Genomic DNA, 21,370 nt, shown 5'->3' with positions numbered 1-21,370 from the left:
GTGATTTATCTGCACACGCCATGCAACAGCTCCTTTCTCCCTCTTCCCCACCGCCCCCGCCCTGCCGCTCCCAGCTCCTCCTGCAGCAGCTGCCCTTCCCGCCCCGCCCCGCCCCCTCCCCTCTCCCATTGGCTCCCCGGGCTCCCGCTGAGCCTCTTGATTTGCTTTTCCGCCTGTCGATCAATGCCCCGCCGCGGACACCATCCCGGGAGACGTTCCAGTGCGTCATCTCCACGGCCGCGGGCACTTCCTGTGCAGTCGCTCTAGGCGCTCACCTGGGGTATCTATCGCCGCCACTCTGGGCTGCGGACGTTGCCTCGGTGACCTCGGGCTGGTGCTGGTGGCGGTGGGGGGGAGGAGGCCGGGCCGGGGAGGCTCCGGCCGCACGGGCCTTCACGGGGAGGCTGGAGACAGAGCCCCCGTGGCAGCCCTGCGGGTTGGGCCCGGCCACGGGGGCGAGCGGGCGGGCGTTGGGCCTGATGGCATCGGGCCCTGCTTGTGGAGAAAAAACAAAACAAAAACAAAACAAAACTTGTGGTTCTCCTCTAGCGGCCTACCTGGGCTGCGCAGTGTCGTGATACCCGTCGGTGTGCTTCCTCCCGGTGCCTGCCTACCTGAGCACGCAAGGAGGCTGCAAGGCTTCCAGCTAGGCCCAAAGCGTAAGGTAAGAAAGGAGGGAGCCTTAGCACGTCGTCTGGAGAGAGGACAGGGTGATGGATTCGTTTGAATTCTTAGGCCGATGTCAGTTGAGAGAGTCAAACAATTATAGAGCTCCAGAAGTCTTTCCTGTAACTATGGTCACAATCGCAGGTAACTAGCAATAGGACCAGAGGGAATGGCCTCAAGTTGCACCAGGGAAGGTTCAGGTCGGGAATGAGGAGACATTTATTCTCAGAAAGAGTAGTCGAGTATTGGAATGGGTTGCCCAGGGAGGTGGTGGAGTCACTGTCCCCGGGGATGTTTAAGGAAGGGTTGGACCTGGCATTTAGGGACATGGTTTACTGGGTCGTATAGGTGGTAGGGGATGGTTGGACCAGATGATTTTGGAGGTGTTTTCCAACCTTTGTGATTCTATGATATACCTTAACTCATAGATACTTGCTGTTGAGGGGATGGGTCTTTGCTACTTTCTGTTAACTCAGTTTTGTGCAGCCTGCAACTGTTTTGCAAACTAATGGTTTGCCACAAAGCAAATGGAGATTGAGTCTGATGGCCAAGTAATTTAAGCAGAGAGATGAATTCCATTTCATGACATAGTCAGTACTGAGAATGAGAGGACTGCACATGTCTTTAAATCCAGAGTTGTTGTATTATCATTTAACTGCCAATGGGAAGGAAATGTTCATCAAGGTCAAAGATAGAGTATGGTCACTTTGTAGTAAAACCCCATTCCAGTACAATCAAACAAATGGCTAAATATTTTGCAAGTTAGTGAATTCTTGTCTGACTTGTTTGGAGCCATTATCAATATGCAGTTCAGCAGCAGTAGCTGACGAAGCATTCAATTTGAGACTATTTTTATTTATTCTATGTGAAAAGGTATTTATTGATGCTTTCTGGTACAAACATTTTTTTCTCTTTAAGAATCTGTTTAATCTCAGTAGCAGTTTTTCATTTTCTGCATGGTGTCATTATCACAAGTTTATATAATGAAGAATTTGGTAAGAAAACAGAAGTATCATTGATGGAATGTAACATACAGTAGAAATAAACTGTTAACGAGGAGTAACCGTTCACACCTCTGAATTCTTTAAGTCTGTTGACAGGGCATGAAGTCATCCATTGCAGTTACTTGATCTTGACTTGTGGGGATAACTTCACACCTACAGGATAGTTTTTATGTATATATATGTGTGTGTGTGTGTGTGTGTGTGTATATATATATATATATATATATGAACTCTTTAAAGAGCTCTCTCTCTTTTTTTTTTTTGTTTTTTTTTGTTTTTTTTTTTTTTTTGTGGAAGTGCAATAGGCCAGTAGGGTACATAAAGTCAAGTGTTGAAGGGATTCAACACTTAGGCTTTACTACTATGGAAATAGATGATTGGAACATCTGCTGTGGTGGCTACTGCTCTTATTGGAATACTTCTTCAGAATTAAAAAATTATGTTATCCACATACTCTGTCTTTGGAGATAATATTTCAGCACTTGGTCCATATATGTCAGCATAGATACATGTTGTATATGAAATATTACACCACAAATAGGCTAGTCCAAACTAATACCCATTTCTGTAAAGGAAAAGAAAATCCTTTCAACATCTTACCATCTTATACATTAATATAATGTTTTGAAAATAACTCAGTGTATATATACATATTAAATACAGTACATTCTAAAATTACATTAATCTGGGGACAAAACAGAAGAGGCAAAACTTTAAACTAAAACTTACTTCAATTAAGTCCTTTTAACTTATAGTCCTGCATGGGTTTAAACTTGTGTTTTTATTTGTTGAGATCATCCTTTCCAGACCTCAGATGAAGAAAATTAAGAGTTTCACTGGAGTTTTAATGGGAATTAATGTTGATATAATTGGGTAAACAGTTAAAATTAGACACCACATTGAATTGTTAAAATTTACTTCTGTTGAAAATGTTGCAAAACTGTAGAGTAATAGAGGTCAACTTACACGTTTCTAAATACACTCCTACTAGGGCCTCTCAAAAGCAGTCATTAGAACTCTTAGGACATAAGTACAAGCACATAAAGTATCATCCTCTGAACTTAGTTTAAGAAAAGTTTAACCTCTTAGGTAATGGACCTTCAGATGCATTATAAATTCATTCTCTGATTAATAAGCTGTAAGGTAGCTTGAATGGTATGCCCCATTTCATGATGGTGGATTAGTAAGGATAAAGCAAGATACATCAAACATGAATTTAAGGATACAAACCCTTATTAAAAAGCAAAAGTAAAATTGATTCAACTTAATTTCATTATCTAAGGAGAAAAATGCATTTGCAGATAATTCTTTAAAAATGCAAACATTGCTGCCTTTAACTGATACACTATACCAGAAATCGCAATCACAGAATATACCATGTTGGAAGGTACCCACAAGGATCATCAAATCCAACTACTGGCTCTGCACAGGACTTCTCAAAAACTACGTCATATGTTTGAGAGCATTATCCAAACACTGCTTGAACTCCAGCAGGCTCAGTGCTGTGACCACTTCTTCCCTGGGCAGCCTGTCCCAGTGCCTGACTACCTCTAAGGGAAGAACCTTTTCCCAATATTCAGCCTGACCCTCCCTCCCCTGTCCCAGCTCCGTGCCGTTCCCTTGGGTCCTGTTGCTGTCCCCAGAGAGCAGAGCTCAGCGCCCTTTGTGAGGGAGTTGCAGGCTGCTGTGAGGCCTCCCCTCAGTCTGCTCTGCTCCTTATATGTCTTGCCCTCTAGACCCTTCACCATCTTCATAGCTCTCCTTCAGGGACACTTATAGTGTCCTTCTTATACTGTAGTGCCCAAAACTCCACACTGCTCAAGGTGAGGCCATGCTAGTGCAGAACAGAAAGGACCAATCACTTTCTTCAGGATAAATATGTGTAGGTAAAATGATTTGGCTTGATAAAGTGCTCAATAACTGAAAGTGAATCTAAAAACTCTAGATAGAGCAAAATCAACTCATTTGGTAAGATAACTTTGCTTCTGAGTGTTGCACCTTTTCTCATTCCAGATTGAATGTCTTTCAGGCAAGGAGGGTGTTATTTAAGTTTGTGAGGAAATTTTTTTTGTTTGCTTGAGAGCTTTGTGTGCTTGTCTCCTTTTAGATTTTTTTTTCTTTTTTCCCCTTTTTTTCCCCTGAGACTGTAGATAACACTTCTTTTCTTTTGTTAGTGAAGGCAGTGACTCACAGAAAGCTTTTGGTAGTTACTGTGATTCAGGACATGTATGAAGCAAATGTTCCTGTGACCGGCTAGATAAAACTCAATTAAAACTTGCAAACAGGTATTGATAGTGTATAAAGACTTCCTTAGACAACTTATAGAATAGGAAAGGTAATTTCTGTACTCTGACACTGTTAGTAATCTGAGGACCTCCATTTGTGCTTTTGACATCAAATGCTGTGGTGCAAGTCAAGAAAGACATTTGATCTTCTCTAGTGTTTAATCTTTTATAGTTTATAGTCTTTTATAGTGACAGTTCTGAAAACTGCTCAAGGCTGCTACTCAGAGAATATTTGGGAAGGAAGGAGTGAAACGAATTTATGACTATTGAGTATCAATATCATATGACTACACAGTAATCAATGTCAAAAAATATATTTTAGAATGAATAAAAATGTAGGTAATCAAAGGGAGGGAGTGATGTCTGAATCCAGTATGAGCATATATCTTGTTATAGTAATTCATCACATAGTATTTCAGAAATAAAACACTTTTTCTCCCATTTAGAATATGTGATAATAAGAATGTATTTTACTATTCTTTTAGAAAATATTGAAGTCATTTTATAGCTTTGAGGTTCAGAGAGAGTATGAGGAAGGAGAAGAGGGAGGAGAAGAACAAATGTCTAAAGGAAAACCTGGTCAGTTAAACATAGACAAATCATACAGCAATATCAGCTTATGAAATATATAGTGTGTTGCCTGAGCTTTTTTTTCCATGTTGGTTATAATGACCTACTTTTCTTTTTGAATCCCGTAACACTATTGCTTTTGCAATCTCTGTTTATTCATTTTCACTGGGATTAGAAATCAAGATTTATTTAAAAAAAAAAAAAAAAAAAGAAATTGCATTAGGAGAAATGTTGCTAGCAAGCCAAGGGAGTTGGTTGAGGTTAAGCATCTTTTCTCCTCAGCACTGGTAAGGCCAGAGTACTGTCTCTAGTTCAGGACTCCTCAGTATAAGGCAGTTATGGAGCTACTGGAAAGTAGTTAGTGAAGGGTTACACATGCAGTTTAGGGATTGGATAATCTCACATATAAGGAAAGGCTGAGGGCTAGGAGTGGTAACCATGGAGAGGAGTAGGCTCAGGATGAAACTGATGGTTGTACCTGCAGGGAGGGTGCAAAGAGAGCAGAGAGCAGGTTCTTTTCAGTGGTGCCCAGTGCCAGGACAAGAGGCAATGGACACAAAGTGGAACACAGCAGGTTTTCTCTGAACATCCTTTACTGTGTAGGTGATGGAGCATAGGAACAGGTTGCCCAGAGAGGATGTGGAGTCTCTCTCCTTGAAGATCTTCAAATATTCTTGGAAAGAGTCCTGGGCAACCTGCTTGAGATGACCCTGCTGAGTTGGACATCATAAGGTTACAGTAAACACACTAATCCCTTTCTATTGTGCCTGTTATCACGTTTATTAAAAACTGAAAATTTAAAAAGCAGGGAGGGGGAAATAGCAATCCAGAATTCTTCTTGTTGTTGTTAGTTTACAGTAAATATGCAAACAATATTTGTCAACCCAGTAGTTGAATTTCGCAAGCATATTGTACTTTAAGAAACTCAGAGAGGGAAACCCCTTTTACTACTTTCAAATGACAGAAGAAAAAAAAAATCCAGCAAACCTCAAGAGAGGTCTGTTTTTCTTCTTTGCATTACAGTCAACTCTATCCTGTAAGTACTGTAAAGTGTATGTTGTTCCTTCACATTATGGGTGTACTTAGCTCTGTACAAATATATTTGCTTTATGTATATGTGTAGCATATGCTAAGCTCATAAGAAACAAAAAACAAAAAGGGTATTTTTGCAGTTGTATGTAATGTGTGCTGTTAGCTGAAGTTCATTTGGCCAATTAAAATTGTTCTTTCCTTAGAACATGTTAATGTGTATTTCCTCCCCACAGGGGCTGGTTTCCAAATGTGAACTTTCCAGGCGGAAGGTCTAAGTTCACAAATTTATAACAAATAGAGGGTGAATTTAATATTTCAATGTAAATTACGGTAACTCTCTTATGACAAAGCCACTGTATTGCTGCTGCACTTAATGATGACAGCCCCTAAAATTTGTTATGTATTTTGGAGTACAGTGGATTACTTCAGTATGGTATTTTAAAGCAAGCTGCTTATTCTGCTTTGGTTTTGTTTTGGTGTGTTGTTGTTTGTTTGTTTTAGAGTAATAGAATAGATACTTTTTTCACATAGACCAGTGCAGGGGGAAGAGAATAGATGTGGTACTGCATCTCTAGAACTAGTATGTTGTAAACACCAGCTAGTCCATAGCACTCCCTATACTCTTTCAGGAGTAAAGTTAAAAACAGTGAATTAGAGGGGGAAAAAAAAAGTGTGTTCTACTAAAAGGCTGCAGACTCATGAGTCAGATGAGTCAAACTGGAAGAGTGTCCTACTACTTTTTCAGGTGACTTAAATGGCTCTTGCAACCATGTGTTTGTACTATGTCTACAAGCATTGTCAGTGCATATCTAAACTTTGCAAACATCTTCAGGAGAGGGAGAACAAAAAGGGTACTGTCTCTTTGCATGTGGCTCTCTCAGAGACAGTGGTAGGACTTGTTTGCTTGAAGGTAAAAAGCAAGACAATTTGAAAGTCTAAAATTAATTCAGAAAAAGAAACTAAATATGGATTTTTCAGAGGAAGAAAGGGTAAAGATAATGAGGAAGAAATAAAATTTGAGAAGGAGGAAAAAGAGAACAAATATATAATACAGGAAAAGAGAGGAATAATGGCAGTGGAGCAACTCTTAATTCATGGATTGACTCTGACTGGGTCTGAGCACTTCCTCTTTTCCCTGCAGCAAAGGACCTGTGGAGATATCTAGCCTTTAGATGCAAGTTCATATTCATTGAATTTGTATTAGTATCTGCCTGGGAAAAATACAACTAAAAATGCTGTCTCTGCCCCTGCTTATCTCCACTGTCTGCTAATATTGGCAGTGGAGTTGGAAAAGAAAGAAAATAAATTAAGTTCAAATTCTAAGAAAGCTTGAAAAATATGTTCAAAAACAATATTATTCAAAACCAATGTTACTAATTCTATAAGCAGAAGAGCAGGCAGGAGATATCACAGGAGGGGGCTGGCATGAAGAAAGGAAACTTTTCTGGAAAGGAAGTTAATGTAGGGCTATGACTCTGTGGGGCATAACTAAATCATGAATGTGGATTTGTGCTGGAATTGCAGAAGGACTAAGAAGCTGTCAGAGGTGTACAGCTCAGGTTGCATGGTAAGGAAGTTACTGTTCCTTTTCAAATCTTCTACTTGTAATATGTGTGCGCACCCCTGCTAGTAGAATCTGAAATGCTAGTGAAGGTACAGGATTGAAGAGTGTGTAAGATCTGGGGACAGTGAGCACGTCTGATTTGCTAAGCATTCTTATTAGTCCCTGTATGCCAAACATTTCAAACTAAAATCATTACCAAAGAGTTAAGAGTTGAGAGAAATCATATCGTATTCCTTATTTAAGCAGAGTTGCCTCTCACCTGCAAGTCTGCCTGAGTCCTACAGCTGACTTATACAGGTAATTCTTTGTGTTCTTTTAATTTTCAAAAGACAACAAAAAAAGTTCCAATGTGCAGATTTACACTGTTAGTGCTGTCCTTGCACACTCAATGTATTAGGCTTGAAGACTAAAAGAGCAGTTCAACTCATTAAATAAAAGGCTTGGTTTTCTATCTCCCTGTGGATTGGTGGCAGATGCAAGAGTATGTCAAAGGCTTGTGAGTGTTTATTTCTTGGCCTGGTGTGGGGCACACTGATGTTGCATGGGTCTTACATGATGCTGGGCTGACTGGTTTGTGTACCAAAACTGGAGAAAAATAAATTGAAACAATTGAAACAGGATTGTTTTCTGCCTCATCAACATACTAAAACAGTTCAGCAGAGAGTGTTGGAGCTAGTCTGCTTAAGAAAATGGGAGAGGGATGGGAGCAATACCAGGTTGGATTAAGATGGGAAGGAGTAACTAGCTTTCGGAAATTCCATCAGCTTATATTTCTGCAGAACTGGAGCCTAAAAAAATGAGATATATGCTGATGTACAATACCATTCTTTATCTTTTCAGTAGTTGAGAGTTCTTGACTATAGTTAGATCCAATTATTATTGTTACACCATATAATGCAAGACCAAAACTTAAAACTGATGGTGAACAGGCATAGCTTCATATTGATGAAGGGCCTTGGCTTTAATGTGCTGTAAATATATACAGTCTGTTTGGTTTTATATATAGTACTTCTTTTGGTACAGATGTGGACAAAGGTTAATCATGAGTTAGCTATGCGTTTAGGACAGATTTTACCTTTCTCATCTAATAAGTATTTCTAATAAAAATTTCTAATAAAAGGTTAAAGGACATTATGTTCCTGCGGTGCAGTACTTGGATCAGCACTTGCATACTAATGAATATTCATGACTGTGCAGTTGGTATGCATATGTGTGTCAAAAGAAAGATGGAATAAAATCTGAGCAATGACTGTGTTTGCAAATGGTGAAGCTAAGGTATGTATAATGCAAGATTTCAGTGTTCTGTCATCTGTGGTAAATTATATTTAATTGTATTTCAGTATGTAGAACAGGCATTGCTTCTGAGTCTCTTCTATATATCTTAGTCTTCATCCTGGGATTTCCAGAACTGTCTGGTGATCCATTCATACAGATCAGACAGAAGCAGAGCTGTGAAATGGGAATTTAAGCAAGATTCCTTTTTTGTTTTGTTTTGTTGTTGTTGTTTTTTTTTTTGTTTTTTTTTTTAGTAGTATGGAAGAAAGGCATGGAGGCCACAGAACCAATGCATAAAATTAGCATTGGCACTGTGCATGACAAATAAGGCTATGTGAGATACAGAGTCCTTAAAACAGATATTACATGTTAGTATACAGAAGGCCAACTTCTTTGGTAAGTAACAGTAACCAGTAAATGAGTAGTAGTTATGGCTATTACTGCCCACAGTGTGCCAACAACCACTCATTCAGGTTCTTCGAACCGTTCTGAAAAGGAGCTGCATACTTTTGCCGTAGTGTGATGTTTTACCTACTTAGCACGAAGGATGGCACATGTAAGCTTTGCATTCTTTTCACTTTTACATGTGAAATGCCTTGTAGACTTCTGCTTATCAATCCATATATCAGAACATGGTATTCTCATCATAACCAAAATCTATTCAAACACAAGGATATCTGCCTCATCCGCTGATGTGATTGTCAATGGTTGAGACCTACGTTTGTAGCGTAAGGTATCCCTTGTGATCATACCTCCTGATACTGGTTTAGTCAAAGATGTCTTTTCTACTTAACTCTCATAGTCTCAACTCTGTCAGAGTGCTTCAACCAAACCCTCCACCATTTTGATTTAACTACAGTAAATACAAGGTATGTCTTCAGACAGTTCTCATTACCTGCTATTTTTTTCAATTGAAAAATGTCAATATCATTTATTAGGCATATATTTTGGCTCTCCATCTTAGTGTTTGAGATGTGTTTTTTTTTTTTTTTTTTTAGCAGTTCAGCAGGGAATGGAAATTTACTTGTAAAATTGATGCATCCCTGTAGAGATGTTTGCAATCTAACGTGCTATGGAAAAGGATGACGAGAACATAAAATGGGGGAAGAAGAGGAAATGGAATATGAGGTAAAGAAGAATAAGGATTGCATGTAATTTATTACATGCTTCTTATTTATTATAATAAATTAAAATTAGAGCCATATCCAGAAATTTGGAAGGATGATGCTATCTATGCCTATTATACTGCAGGGAATGCAAATACATGATCAGTGTTTCTTCCCTTCAGTTTAACATCATAATGTTTACAAAGTAATACTTTAAATATAAATTATGATGGAATTAGACTCTCAGATTTAGGTGTTTTTTTTTTTTTTTTTACCTAATAATATGTCTTTTAAGAGTGCTGACTCATCACAGATTTTTCTGAAGTCAATGGGAGCTTTTAGCACTCAGTGTATCTTTAACTCTGTCCAATAAAGGAATTCTGTCTCAGTTGCTAGAATTCATTGACAGAATGTGTTGCATTGATGCAGGATTTTCAGTTTCCATCAAATACTGACAGAAATGACGGATGAACAGCTTCTAACAGTGCAGCACTTTTGTACTGCTCTTCATTACTGTTTTATCAATTCTGGCTCTTGCGAGCTGGTTTTGATTTTGTAACTTGAAGCCCTAATATTTTGACTTTGCCAGGTTGTTTATGGAAGATAAGTCAATGAGCTATTGTTGTTTTCTTTGCTGTCTCGGGGCATTCATCAGTTGTTAATCTCTTCTATCACATTGTATGAAATCTAGGTTTGCTGAGTTGAAGTTGGAAAGGCAACCTATGATTCGAATGTATTTTTGTCTTGCATTTGGTCTTCTGGCATTCAGTGTAAATGTTGTGGTTTAACACTGGTAGGCAGCTAAGCAACACGCACGTTCTCTCTCTCCACAGCAGGACAGGGGCAGGGGAGAATATGAGATGGATGATAGAGAAGCAGTGTAATGAAAGGAGAAAAGAAAAAGAAGAATAGGCCCTGCATGGAAGCAAAAGGAGAAAAAAAATACTCTCAACTTCCCATCAGCCAGTGAAGTTCATCCATTTCCTGGGAAGCAGGGCCTCAGTATACATGGTAGTTGATCCAGAAGACCTTCATAAGGAGTGTCCCCCCATCTCTTTCTCCCCCACAGCTGTTGCTGCTGAGCGATGATGTTACAGTGTGGGATATCCCTTTGGTCAGTCTAGGTCAGCTGCCCTGGCCATGTCCACACCCCACCTCTTGCCCACCTTCAGCCTACTGGCTTTTGCAGGGGAGTTGGAGAAACAGGCTTGAAGCTGTGCCAGCACTGCTCAGCAGTAGCCAAACATCAATGTGATACCAACACTGTTCTATCTACAAGTGCAAAGCACAGACAGCACTGTATGGGCTGCTGTGGGGAACGTTAACTCCATTCCAGCCAGACTCAGTACAGTCGCATTCTGGAATTTGTTACTAGTTGCTCACTCAGCCTCTTTAATAAAAATATTGATTTCATCTATGGGATTCATTCAGTGTATTCCTTTTTTTTTTTTTTTTTTTTTCCAACTTCTAAAAATAGTCCTGTTTCACAGGAATATCAGAAATAAATGATATCTTCTGTAAGTGCAGTGTATTAATGATATTTCAATTAGTGCTAGTAGCTATTTCAAATGGTTAAAGAGTCACTTTGTTCTTTACAAAATGATAGGTGTTTAGCAGAAGCATATCAAAATCCAGACAGTAATACAACATCAATCTTCTGTAAGGTTATTTTAGGTAATGATGAAGTGATGTTATTTTTACAGTGATTAAGAGACAACGCAGTTGGGGCTTCCAATTAGTCTTTGATCTGAGAATATTTCTCTCTACAGTTGAAGAGCAAGAAAGAGATGAAAATTAATGATAAAACGTGGTTTTCAGCATCTGGGGTCTAGGTTTTGTATTTTAGTATGAGGGTAGATGTAAAGGAAGATTTTGTAAGTAAATGCATACCTATAGTTTGATTTCTCATCTCTAACATCTATTGATTTCAAATTGACATCTAAAACATCTACTATTGAAATAAGTGAACAGTTAAACAGAATATTTCTTCACTAAACATCAAAAAAAACACTTTGCACTAAAAAAAAATCACAGCATTCTTGTGACTGAATCACAGAATCTTGAGTCCCAGGCCCATTCAACACAAGTTTTTCAGCAGACTTAACGCAGCATTAGAAAGAGGACCTCTGTGACCATCTATCTGGGAGATTTAAGCTTTTGTTCATCCTAATATTTCAGTTCTGCACTCATCTTCCACATATCTGTCAGATTATCAGAGATAGCTTAATGCAGTATAAATATGGAAGAGGTCAGGACGCTTTTTTTTTTTTTTTTTTTTTTTTTTTTTTTACTTCTCCTGATGCCTCATTTAAGATGTCTTTTCAAAAATTTGATGAGTAAAGAAAGAAGGTTCAAGTAACTATTCACTGTTCTATAAAGCTAATCTGGAAAGCAGAATTACAGGAAGAGAGTGAAGTCTTGCTGACTTAGGAAGATAGAGTTCATTTGTATGCAAAGATACTATTTTATCTTAAAAAAAATTTAGCACTTATGAAAAACCTACAAGTAAACACACAAAATCAAAGAGTTTTCTGAGCAAAAATAATACTGATTATTAGGGACGAATGTAAAGGAGTAGCATAAGAATGTGATGATAAAATCAGTGACTCCAAATAATAAAATAAGTGTCCATTTACAAAGCATGAGAATAGAACCAATGAAAGGGTCCAAAAATCTAAGCAAGAGGCAGCATAAAGGGTCAATTACCTAGATCTCTTATTTAATAAGAAAGGAGGACAAGTAACAGACTTTCAGATACTGATTGTTTAGTTTATAAGAGATATGTTGTGACCTGCTACTTCAGAAAATTAATTTTAGACAGAAAAAAAGAGTGGAACTGAAGCACAGAAGAATAGCCTACGGAATCTTAATATAGATGTGCTCAAGAGACAAATTCTTCTTAAAATGACTGTGGAATTAGGCACTGCTGATTTTATTTATTTATTTGCTTAACATTCTAGAGAGTTAAAATAACCAGAAAAGTGCCAGAGGTTGTCTGTGTCTGTTTGTGTTTGTCTCTTCATTCTTTTGTTGAGAGTTATCGAAGTTGTTACTTTCAGTTCCAAATTAAGGTTTAGTAGCAAATATTTTAGCAATTAATTTGTACCTTGAAGTACTCAGAAGAGAAATTGTAAAACAGACAGTATGTTTTGACCCATACATGTTTTTAAAAAATCTTAATATTTATCTCTTAGAAAGGATGGCAAGCTTAGTAAGGGAGAAACTTTAGGTACGATACTACTTCATTTTAATAAAGACTTTTTCCTCACATAGGCAAGCTGGTGAAAGATAATACCAATATTGTCCCCATTAGGTGGTGATATTATCAGCATCAAGTTGAGAAATTGCCTTTATAGGGTAATTATCTATAGTATCCTGTCTAAATGCAAAGGCATTAATGAGATGGATGATTGAAGAGAACACACTTACAAAAGTTACTGATGCTGTTAAGTGGAAGAGAGGTTGAAAATTTTGGTGTTTTTTTTTGTTGTTGTTGTTGTTATTTTTTTGTTGTAGTTTGTTTGTTTTAACATAAGGTCTGAATCCAACTCACTCTTGATGAATGAGAATATCTCTGAAATCAATGAGATGAAATGCAATGCGTTTCATGCAATGCAAGCATAAAGCACTACGTATAAAAGGAAAAGCATATATAAATACAAATCAGGAAATAATTACTCAGTAAAATGACAGAAAAGGATCTGAAGATATTGTAGACTTCAGTTTAAACTAACTATGACATTGAAAAAAAAAAAAAGTTTTATTCTGGAGGATAACAACATATTGTAGGAAATAGCATATTGTCCAGTTTGGCAAGTCTTCTGTATACTGTTGGTCTTCTCAGCATCCCCACCATTTTTTTTATCTTGAGAAAATGCAGACAAACTAGAAATTCTTCTGTGATGTTGTTATTCTTTTCTCCGGTGGAATGAAAACCATCTTTATTTATAGCAAGAATGATTTATATTGAGTATGAGAAACAGTTTTTTGTGTAATTAAAACACTCTAACAGTGATAAAACGCTGTAACAGACTACCTAGAGAAGTTCTGGAATCTGTTGTTTTGGTAGTTAAAAAACTTTCTCTAGGTATTTCTCAGCCTACATTCATGCTGAGTTAGGATTGGGTGGTCCCTTGTGGTCTCTCCCTCATCAGACTGTTTTATCTGCGTAGAAGAGACTGTGTAAAATAGTTAAATCATGAACTCATTGAGGTGAACAAGGGTGCTACTTCTTGCGTGCTAAATGCAGTTTTATGTTAGTGTTGCAAGGTAATGTTTGGTTTTGATTTAATAAAACATATTTTTATTTGGCCTCCAAAACAGTGTTTTGCCAAATCATACTAAAAAATACTTTGGCACTTCTGTTTATAATATATTAGTCTAATGCTCCTGCTAGAAAAGCAGGGAATGAGATTGCAGTAGCACTGAGACAGTAGAAACCCCTTGATTACTCATCCACAGTGGAATAGCCCCATGGAAAAAAATGGCACTCTGGAGATTACTTGGATTTGTGTATTTCTGCAGGCAAAGTTTACAGACCTGTAAATTTAAATGTAGAATTTTTGTAGGCAGAACTCATTGACAAATATGCCTGATGGTAATACATCTCATACTGATAGTCCCAGAACAGGTCAATAATAATGCTTATATTGATAGCAGGAGATGCTACTTGGTATTATAGCTAAAATCTATGTTATCCCCTTAATCATAATTACATTAATATTGGCAGGCTGTTGACAATACTCACATTACTATTGATAGATTTCTGTCAATAACATGTTTCCAAATAAAATATATTCATTCATAATTTGTACAATGCTCAATAACAGCACTAACATATACCAGGAGAAACTCCTATTTCCCTCGTGATATACATTTTTTGTAGTTGTAGTGCAGTGTGCTGTATAAGTAGGATTGTTGATGTGCTTAGTTGGAAGAAAAAAAAAAAAAGACAAAGTGTAGGTTATTTAAGACAGAAAAGTTCCTTGGGGACGGACAGACAAATTTTTAGTTTTTGTATGCAATATCTGTGAAGTTGTAAAATCAAGGAAAAAACATTCATGTAGTAGTCTTTAGAGTTTTGTCTTAAAGAGTATTTATGTATCAAGCTAATCATACACAGAGCTTATTGTTTATTTTCATCAGATTTTTTGACTGTTCAATTCTGATCATAGATTATATAACCGTGTGTGATAACCAATGTGTGATGGCATCCTTAACTGAGCATTGATATTTTTCATTACTGTGTCAACAATTCAGAATTCTTAAGTTCTTCTTATTTTAAATAATGTAAATGTAAAGTAGACCAAATCTTAGGAAAAAAAAAAAAAAAAAAAGGCAGTAAGAGCATGACAAACAGAATTTAACTGGAGGTAAGACCACATTCTCTTTATGGTCTGGTAAGGTCTGGTAAGCTCAGCACAATATAAAATGTAATATTAGTATAAAAAGGTATAACTATTGACACTCAAAGTCTGTGTTTCTTGTATCTGGTTTTAGGACAGAGAGCAGATTTCTCACTTATTCCTACTGTAAGACCACTATGTTATGAAAGCAGTACAAACTAAAAAATCTAATAAAGTTCTGAAAGATTTTCACATGGAGGAAGTAAAGAGGGAAAAAAAATATCTTACTATCACTTGAAAAAACAGCCATCACAGACCAAAAAAAAAAAATTATATATTTTATATATATATTTATATATATATATATATATATATATAATATATATACATAAAATGGAAATTCCCTACAAAATAAGGTAAGTTCAGAATTCAGGCCTCTTCTGTTGAACAAACAGTTGCCGTTACCTAGGGCTTTTGAAGACATTTTTCGCAGGTGAATATGTGTTTCAAATTTTCCCTTTAAATGTATTTATTTGGAAAGTAAATAGGTAATGTGTATCTCAGGTGGAAAATCTACCCTGTAAATGCAGTAAAACCTTAAATCAGTTCTGAAATAAGTATAGTTTATAGCAGAGTGCTTCAGCATGTATGTAACGGTAAGTACACTAAAATGTGCTTAAACATTAAAATCAAAGCTATATGGATATAATGTTTAAATAACTTGCAGGGTCTTCTGGTTAACAGCCATGACCTATGGCAAACTTTAGGTATGCTTTGCAGTAATCAAAAAACCTGGCAATAATGTTCAGTTTTATTACTTTGAGAATTCTTACCTAACTGTTGGGGAAATAAATGCTTTTTATGCATAGTAATATTATAAGCATAATTTAAAGGAATTTTAGAGGAATATATATAACTTGTATTAGCTGGTTACATTTCTGTCTTAGCCTTCCTTTTTCATATAGTTGACATAAAATTTACTTTGAAGTTGAATCAAAATGTTAGTTGACAATTCAGGAAGAAACACTAAATATGCCACAGTTAAACAGTATATATAGTATTGGTTTCAGTTTTAGGAAAGGAGTTTTCATGGGTTTGGGATGATTTTGGAAATTTGACAAACAGTGGTTGGACTCATTGGTTCAAAAGTGGTTTCCGTTTTCTGTAAACAAAATTCCATCCTACACTGACAGGCTCACTGAAATTACTTCCTTCAAATAAAGTTCTGTAAAGGGTCAGGGGCATGAAAAATATGTGTATTTCTAGTCACAAAACATAAAGTTATGTTATACGATGAGCCATGCACAAATTTATTGGAAGGTTGAGGTCCAAGGTCAAGGGAAAAGATCTTGATGACATCCATTACATTCTTCTATGAAAACAGGGGATAAATTCAATGTTAGAACAAGTAAATCAGGACATTGTTTGACCAAGTTTTAAGAATCGCTAGTGATGGAGATTTCACAGTCCCTCTAGACAAACTTGTTCCGGTGTTTAACCACTCTCCTGAAGACAATCTTTTTCCTTATGTGTGGTTGGAATTTCTCATGTTGCAACACATGACCAGTTGCCACTTTTTCTTTCACTGTGCATATCGCAGAAAGGTTTGACTTAATCTTCTCTGTAACCTTTAGGAACTGGGAGATTACAATTACATTGCATTTACCCATCTTATCTTCAAGTTAAACAATCTGAGTTCCTTCATGCTCTCCTCATATATCACATGTTGGGGCTCCCTGACGATATTAGTGTCTGGACTCTTTTGGGTTTGTTGACATTTGTCTTGTAGTGGTGATAGTAAGAAGTCAAAACTAGATGCCTGGTGTAGACCCAGTAATGCCAAGTAGAGAGGGATGAACATATCCTTTGGTCTGTGCCATTCTAATGCAGTCCAATAGGCACTATTGCCTCAAGGGTGCACTCGTGATTTCTGTTCACCTTGCTTCCTACCAGAATTCCCAAGTCCTTTTTTGCAATGCAGCCATCCAATCAGTCAGTCCCGAGCCTATAGTGACCAAGATTTCTCATGTATTTTATGATCTGTTTTGGTCCTGTGTATTTGACACGTTTTCCTTCAACTTCAAGAGGTTCCTGTTGACCCATATCTTACTTGCTGAGGTTTCTTTAAAGAATCTAGCCATACTGGAGGAAAAAAAAAAAAAATCTGCAGAGTTAGCCTACTTACCTTACACGAAATCTACAAGAACAGGATCTCAGCCCCTGGGATGGTGCTGGAAGACAGCTGGAAAAAATGATTGTGTTGAAAGCTGATCTACTAAGGCTTTTTTTCTGTGGGTGTGGAAGTTTGATGAGATGGCCGTTAAAATAGAATTAGGGTTTTGAAGGGAGATTATATGTATTGGAAGCTGTACAGAATGCTTATGAGAGGGTAATCAAAATGGGTGGGTGAGAGTGAAATGAGTAGGCGTCACTGAGATGTTACTAGAAATGAAGAAGGCACTAGATTAGGGGTGGATATTATGAGGCTGGAGTGAGGTTCCAGAGCAGGCTGTCAGAGACTGGGGTTCCTAAAATTGTAGTGGGGTGAGAAATGAGGACTGGGAGCATAGATATTCATTGGAGCTGCTGTTAATGAAGAGATACAGAGAGATACAGTAGGGTCCATATTGATCTTGTGATCACAAAGTGGAGGAGAGAAGTTATTGGGTAGTGCTTTCCAGACAAACTTCCCGTGCCTCAGTGCTTACTACAGAAAAGGTGGAAGTGCAAGTGAGACAGGCTTGGTATGTCCTTGTTTACTGGCTTGTCAGGCTGGTGGGTGTCAACCTGGTGGGAACCTCAGTTTGTCCAGAGGAGGTGGCTTTATGCTACCTTTACTCATATTTTACTTGTTAATGAGGAAGGAAGAGTTAAAAGAAACAAAGTGGAGTTACTCCATGCCCTGTTCTTGTAGCCAGTCATGGTTAATTAGAAATTAGCATTGCGTAGCATACAATAAAAATGAAATCATATTTCCTATGAGCTTTGCACAGTATTTTCCTTACAGACATGACCAATTACAGGTCATACTTCTGTAGGTACAGAAAACAGTACACATGGTACAAATAAATAATATTTCATACTGGGCTTTAAAACTTTTGGTGCACAGTGTTTCAGGGTGGTATTATTGGTTTGGAGGACTTTTTTAGTATTCTTAATATCATTAAAAGACATTTAGATGTAGAGCTTAGGGATATGGTTTAGTGGGGACTGTTAGTGTTAGGTCAGAGGTTGGACTCGATGATCTTGAGGTCTCTTCCAACCTAGAAATTCTGTGATTCTGTGATTAGCAACCATTCGTATCTGGGGTCCTATCTAGCACCTTATATTCAAAGTGATTTTGTGTTAGAGCAGGCCTTCCTCATATAAATTGCAAGCATTTTTTCTGTACCTTCTCCAAAAGGCTGTCCCTCATCTGTTATACAGTCTGATTCAGAAATTGAAATATGTTGTCCACTACCTGAAATATGCCCCTTTCCATAAATCCCTTTGTTGTCTGTTTTCTGAATAATAATAATAATAATAATAAATTTAAAAAAAAAATCAAAAAATCAGGTAACACACAGTTTTTGCATTGTGGAAATGTTATCCATATTTTGCTCTTACAATTTATTCCATTTACTTTCTTAGAGAATTTCAGATATGATGACATTTAAGCTGAACAATTTTTTGAAATGTTTTTTTTTCTCTGTAATGCTCAAACAAGAAGAGTATATGTTTGTTGAGGTTTCTAGTAGGCATTAGTCTTGCTAGGATCTTGCTAGGAAATTTAATATTTAAGGAGTATTAGTAGTACAATTCTGCACCTGTCTAAGACTCTGGAAAATATATTCTGGCTTTAGTGATGTGCTGTATGATAATTGATGGCTGAATATTTCTTTAATCACCTATAATGATTCTTCCCTAAACTAAGCTGCCTTTATTTAGCAGGTTTTATCATTCTTGCCTTAATTTTCTTCTATATTTTTCTGTATGTAATCTATACATTTTTTTTATATTGATAAGATTTTTACTTTCAGCTGCAACTACTGAATTATAATTGGAACAGTATTTTCTATCCACCCCACTGTTCTCTTCTGGATTTTTTTCTGCTTATTTTCCCTGTTTTTCCATAAACAATCTTACAGTTTTACAAGGTTCTTCCATTTTAAGATCCAGTTGAGTGTAACAGTTGTGCCCAGGATTGTGTTTTTTTGTTTGTTTGTTTTTGTTTTGTTTTGTTTTAATTTACACAATGTGAATATGAAATGAGAATAGTGAAATGTGAAATATGTGAAGTTTTTTGAATATTTGAAACAGGTTACATACTTCTATCTAACCAAGTAAAAGTGTTACTATTTTTGAAAAATAGTCTAATACAAGCTCTTTTGAGAGGCAATTTTATACTGTCAATGTAAAGCTTGCTGAAGGGACTCATAGTAATTCCTGATAACATAACAATATCTAAAGAAGCATTTGTTATTTATTGTTTATTGCTGGTATATTACAATTTTGTTATCTGTAATAAGAATGAAAATAGGAAATGCTCTGTTACACTAAAATCTATTTGTGTTTATTCCTAGAAAGTTGTGTGGTTTTTTTTTTTCTGAAGAAATGTCCTCCAGCGTTGGAAATGAAAAGAGTGTGAATCCTGTGCTTAGAATAAGTCAACTCGATGCTCTTGAACTAAACAAAGCCTTGGAACAACTAGTGTGGTCCCAGTTTACCAGCTGTTTTCATGGATTTAAACCAGGAGTGCTGTCTCATATTGAACCAGAATTAAAAGCATTTCTATGGCTTTTACTGTGGAGATTCACTATCTATTCTAAGAATGCAACTGTGGGACAGGCTATTCTGAATATTCAGTACAAGAATAATTTATCTCAGACAGAAAAATACCAGCCTCTGAGCAAACACCAGAAGTTATGGTATCTTATTTTCACTGTTGGTGGAAGATGGTTGGAAGAAAGATGTTATGATTTATTTAGCAATGGTCAACTACAGTCCTTCTGTAAAATCAAGTATTACCTTAACTTCGGAGCTGGACTTCTTAAACTGTGTGGACTTGTAAATTTTCTGATTTTTCTTCAGAAAGGAACATTTGCAACGCTTACAGAACGCATTCTAGGAATTAGGTCAGTTTTTTGCAAGCCACAAAGTGTTCGTCAGGTAGGATTTGAATACATGAACAGGGAGCTCTTATGGCATGGTTTCGCTGAATTTCTGATCTACCTGCTACCCCTCATTAATGTACAGAAACTGAAACTCAAAATTTCTTCGTGGTGTTTGCCTATGGCAAGTCTTCCTAATAATGAAAACACATTAGCAGTTCACTGCAAGGAGTGTTCATTGTGTGGGGAGTGGCCTACCATGCCACATACCATAGGCTGTTTGCATGTTTTTTGTTACTATTGTATTAAAAGTAACTATTTATTTGATATGTATTTTACATGTCCTAAGTGTGGCTCGGAGGTACACAGTCTTCAACCATTGAAATATAAAATTGAAATGACAGAATTTCATGCCTGATAGACTTTGTAGATTTTTTCAACCTTGTAAAAGCTTCTTCTGTTACCAACATAACTAGTAGATTTTATGTGAAAGTCATCCTAGTTACACCTAAAGAATAGTTTTGAATATTTAAAATCTGAATTCTCAGTGTGATGCTCCACTGAAGGAAGGAATGGTGTAAGACGAAGTCTTATCTCAGCAGATTATTAATAGTTGTCATCAGATTCAGCCACCATAACAGGACATATGGTCTACTTGTAAGAGAAGAATAACCTTTTAAGTGATCTGTCTGGTCAACAGACAAAAAGTTAACTTGTGCCTGCAGGAGATATAACCATCTCCTGATCAAAATACACCTTCTAGTTCTTCATCAGATGACAAAACTCATTTTCTCACCCACCAATGTGTCTGGGATCTTCAGTGATGTATGTATGACCACCTCCCGTTTCTTTCCTATGAAGCTGAGGGACACAAACCCACTGGGATGCAGAAGCTACCTGAGGCAACATGCATTATTCTAAATCAGATACTTTGGAGAATACAGTTTGCTCTCAAGATGCTGTCTTTGGGACTTGCCACTCTTTATTTGGAGTGGTGATGGTGGGTTCCAAACCTCAATAATGGAGAAAACCTCTGTGAGGTTCCAAACCTCACTCACTCACTACCACAGAGAAAAGAGATCAAACCAGATATGTGTGTGTAAATGTACTAAAAATTGTGTAATTGTTCTTGTTTTGGGCTATTATAATTTGTTTTTCTCTTTCAGCTTTGTGATGTTTTTTTTCCCTTGTTTATTCCCTTATTCCTTCATTCATGTAGTCTTTGACTTGGTTTTATAGGGTATATTATTTTTTTCAAAATTGCATTATTTTTCTTTAACAGAAAGTCTTACCCATAAGTGTCTCGTTAACACACAAACACATTTTATTGTGCTCTGGCTCTTAAATCAAATTTGCAAAATCTTATACAGTTCAACCAATTAAATCACTTTATGATGACTAGGTTCTTGATTGGCTATCATCAATAATCAGTC

The 21,370-nt window shown here is 36.9% G+C and overlaps 1 protein-coding gene across 10 annotated transcripts; it reads left to right on the top strand.

The window, feature by feature from the left end:
- Positions 1–175: 175 nt before the first annotated feature.
- Positions 176–21,102, top strand: PEX2 (peroxisomal biogenesis factor 2). Of its 10 annotated transcripts, none has more exons than XM_084510175.1 (5): positions 176–280; positions 550–664; positions 7,368–7,418; positions 9,395–9,524; positions 19,410–21,102. In XM_084510175.1, the coding sequence occupies exons 4-5, from the start codon at positions 9,469–9,471 to the stop codon at positions 20,353–20,355; spliced, it is 1,002 nt and encodes a 333-aa protein (XP_084366301.1). In that variant the 5' UTR covers positions 176–280; positions 550–664; positions 7,368–7,418; positions 9,395–9,468; the 3' UTR covers positions 20,356–21,102. The 10 variants fall into 10 exon arrangements, 9 of the variants coding, with proteins under 9 accessions (XP_084366301.1, XP_084366302.1, XP_084366300.1 ...); XM_084510176.1 differs by having other exon boundaries at positions 7,365–7,418; XR_014689813.1 differs by lacking the exons at positions 7,368–7,418; positions 19,410–21,102 and adding an exon at positions 10,336–10,919.
- Positions 21,103–21,370: the final 268 nt, after the last annotated feature.

Source organism: Aythya ferina, assembly GCF_964211825.1.
Source record: "Aythya ferina genome assembly, chromosome: 2".
Classification (NCBI taxonomy): Eukaryota; Metazoa; Chordata; class Aves; order Anseriformes; family Anatidae; genus Aythya; species Aythya ferina.
This window is presented reverse-complemented; position numbering and strand designations above follow the sequence as displayed.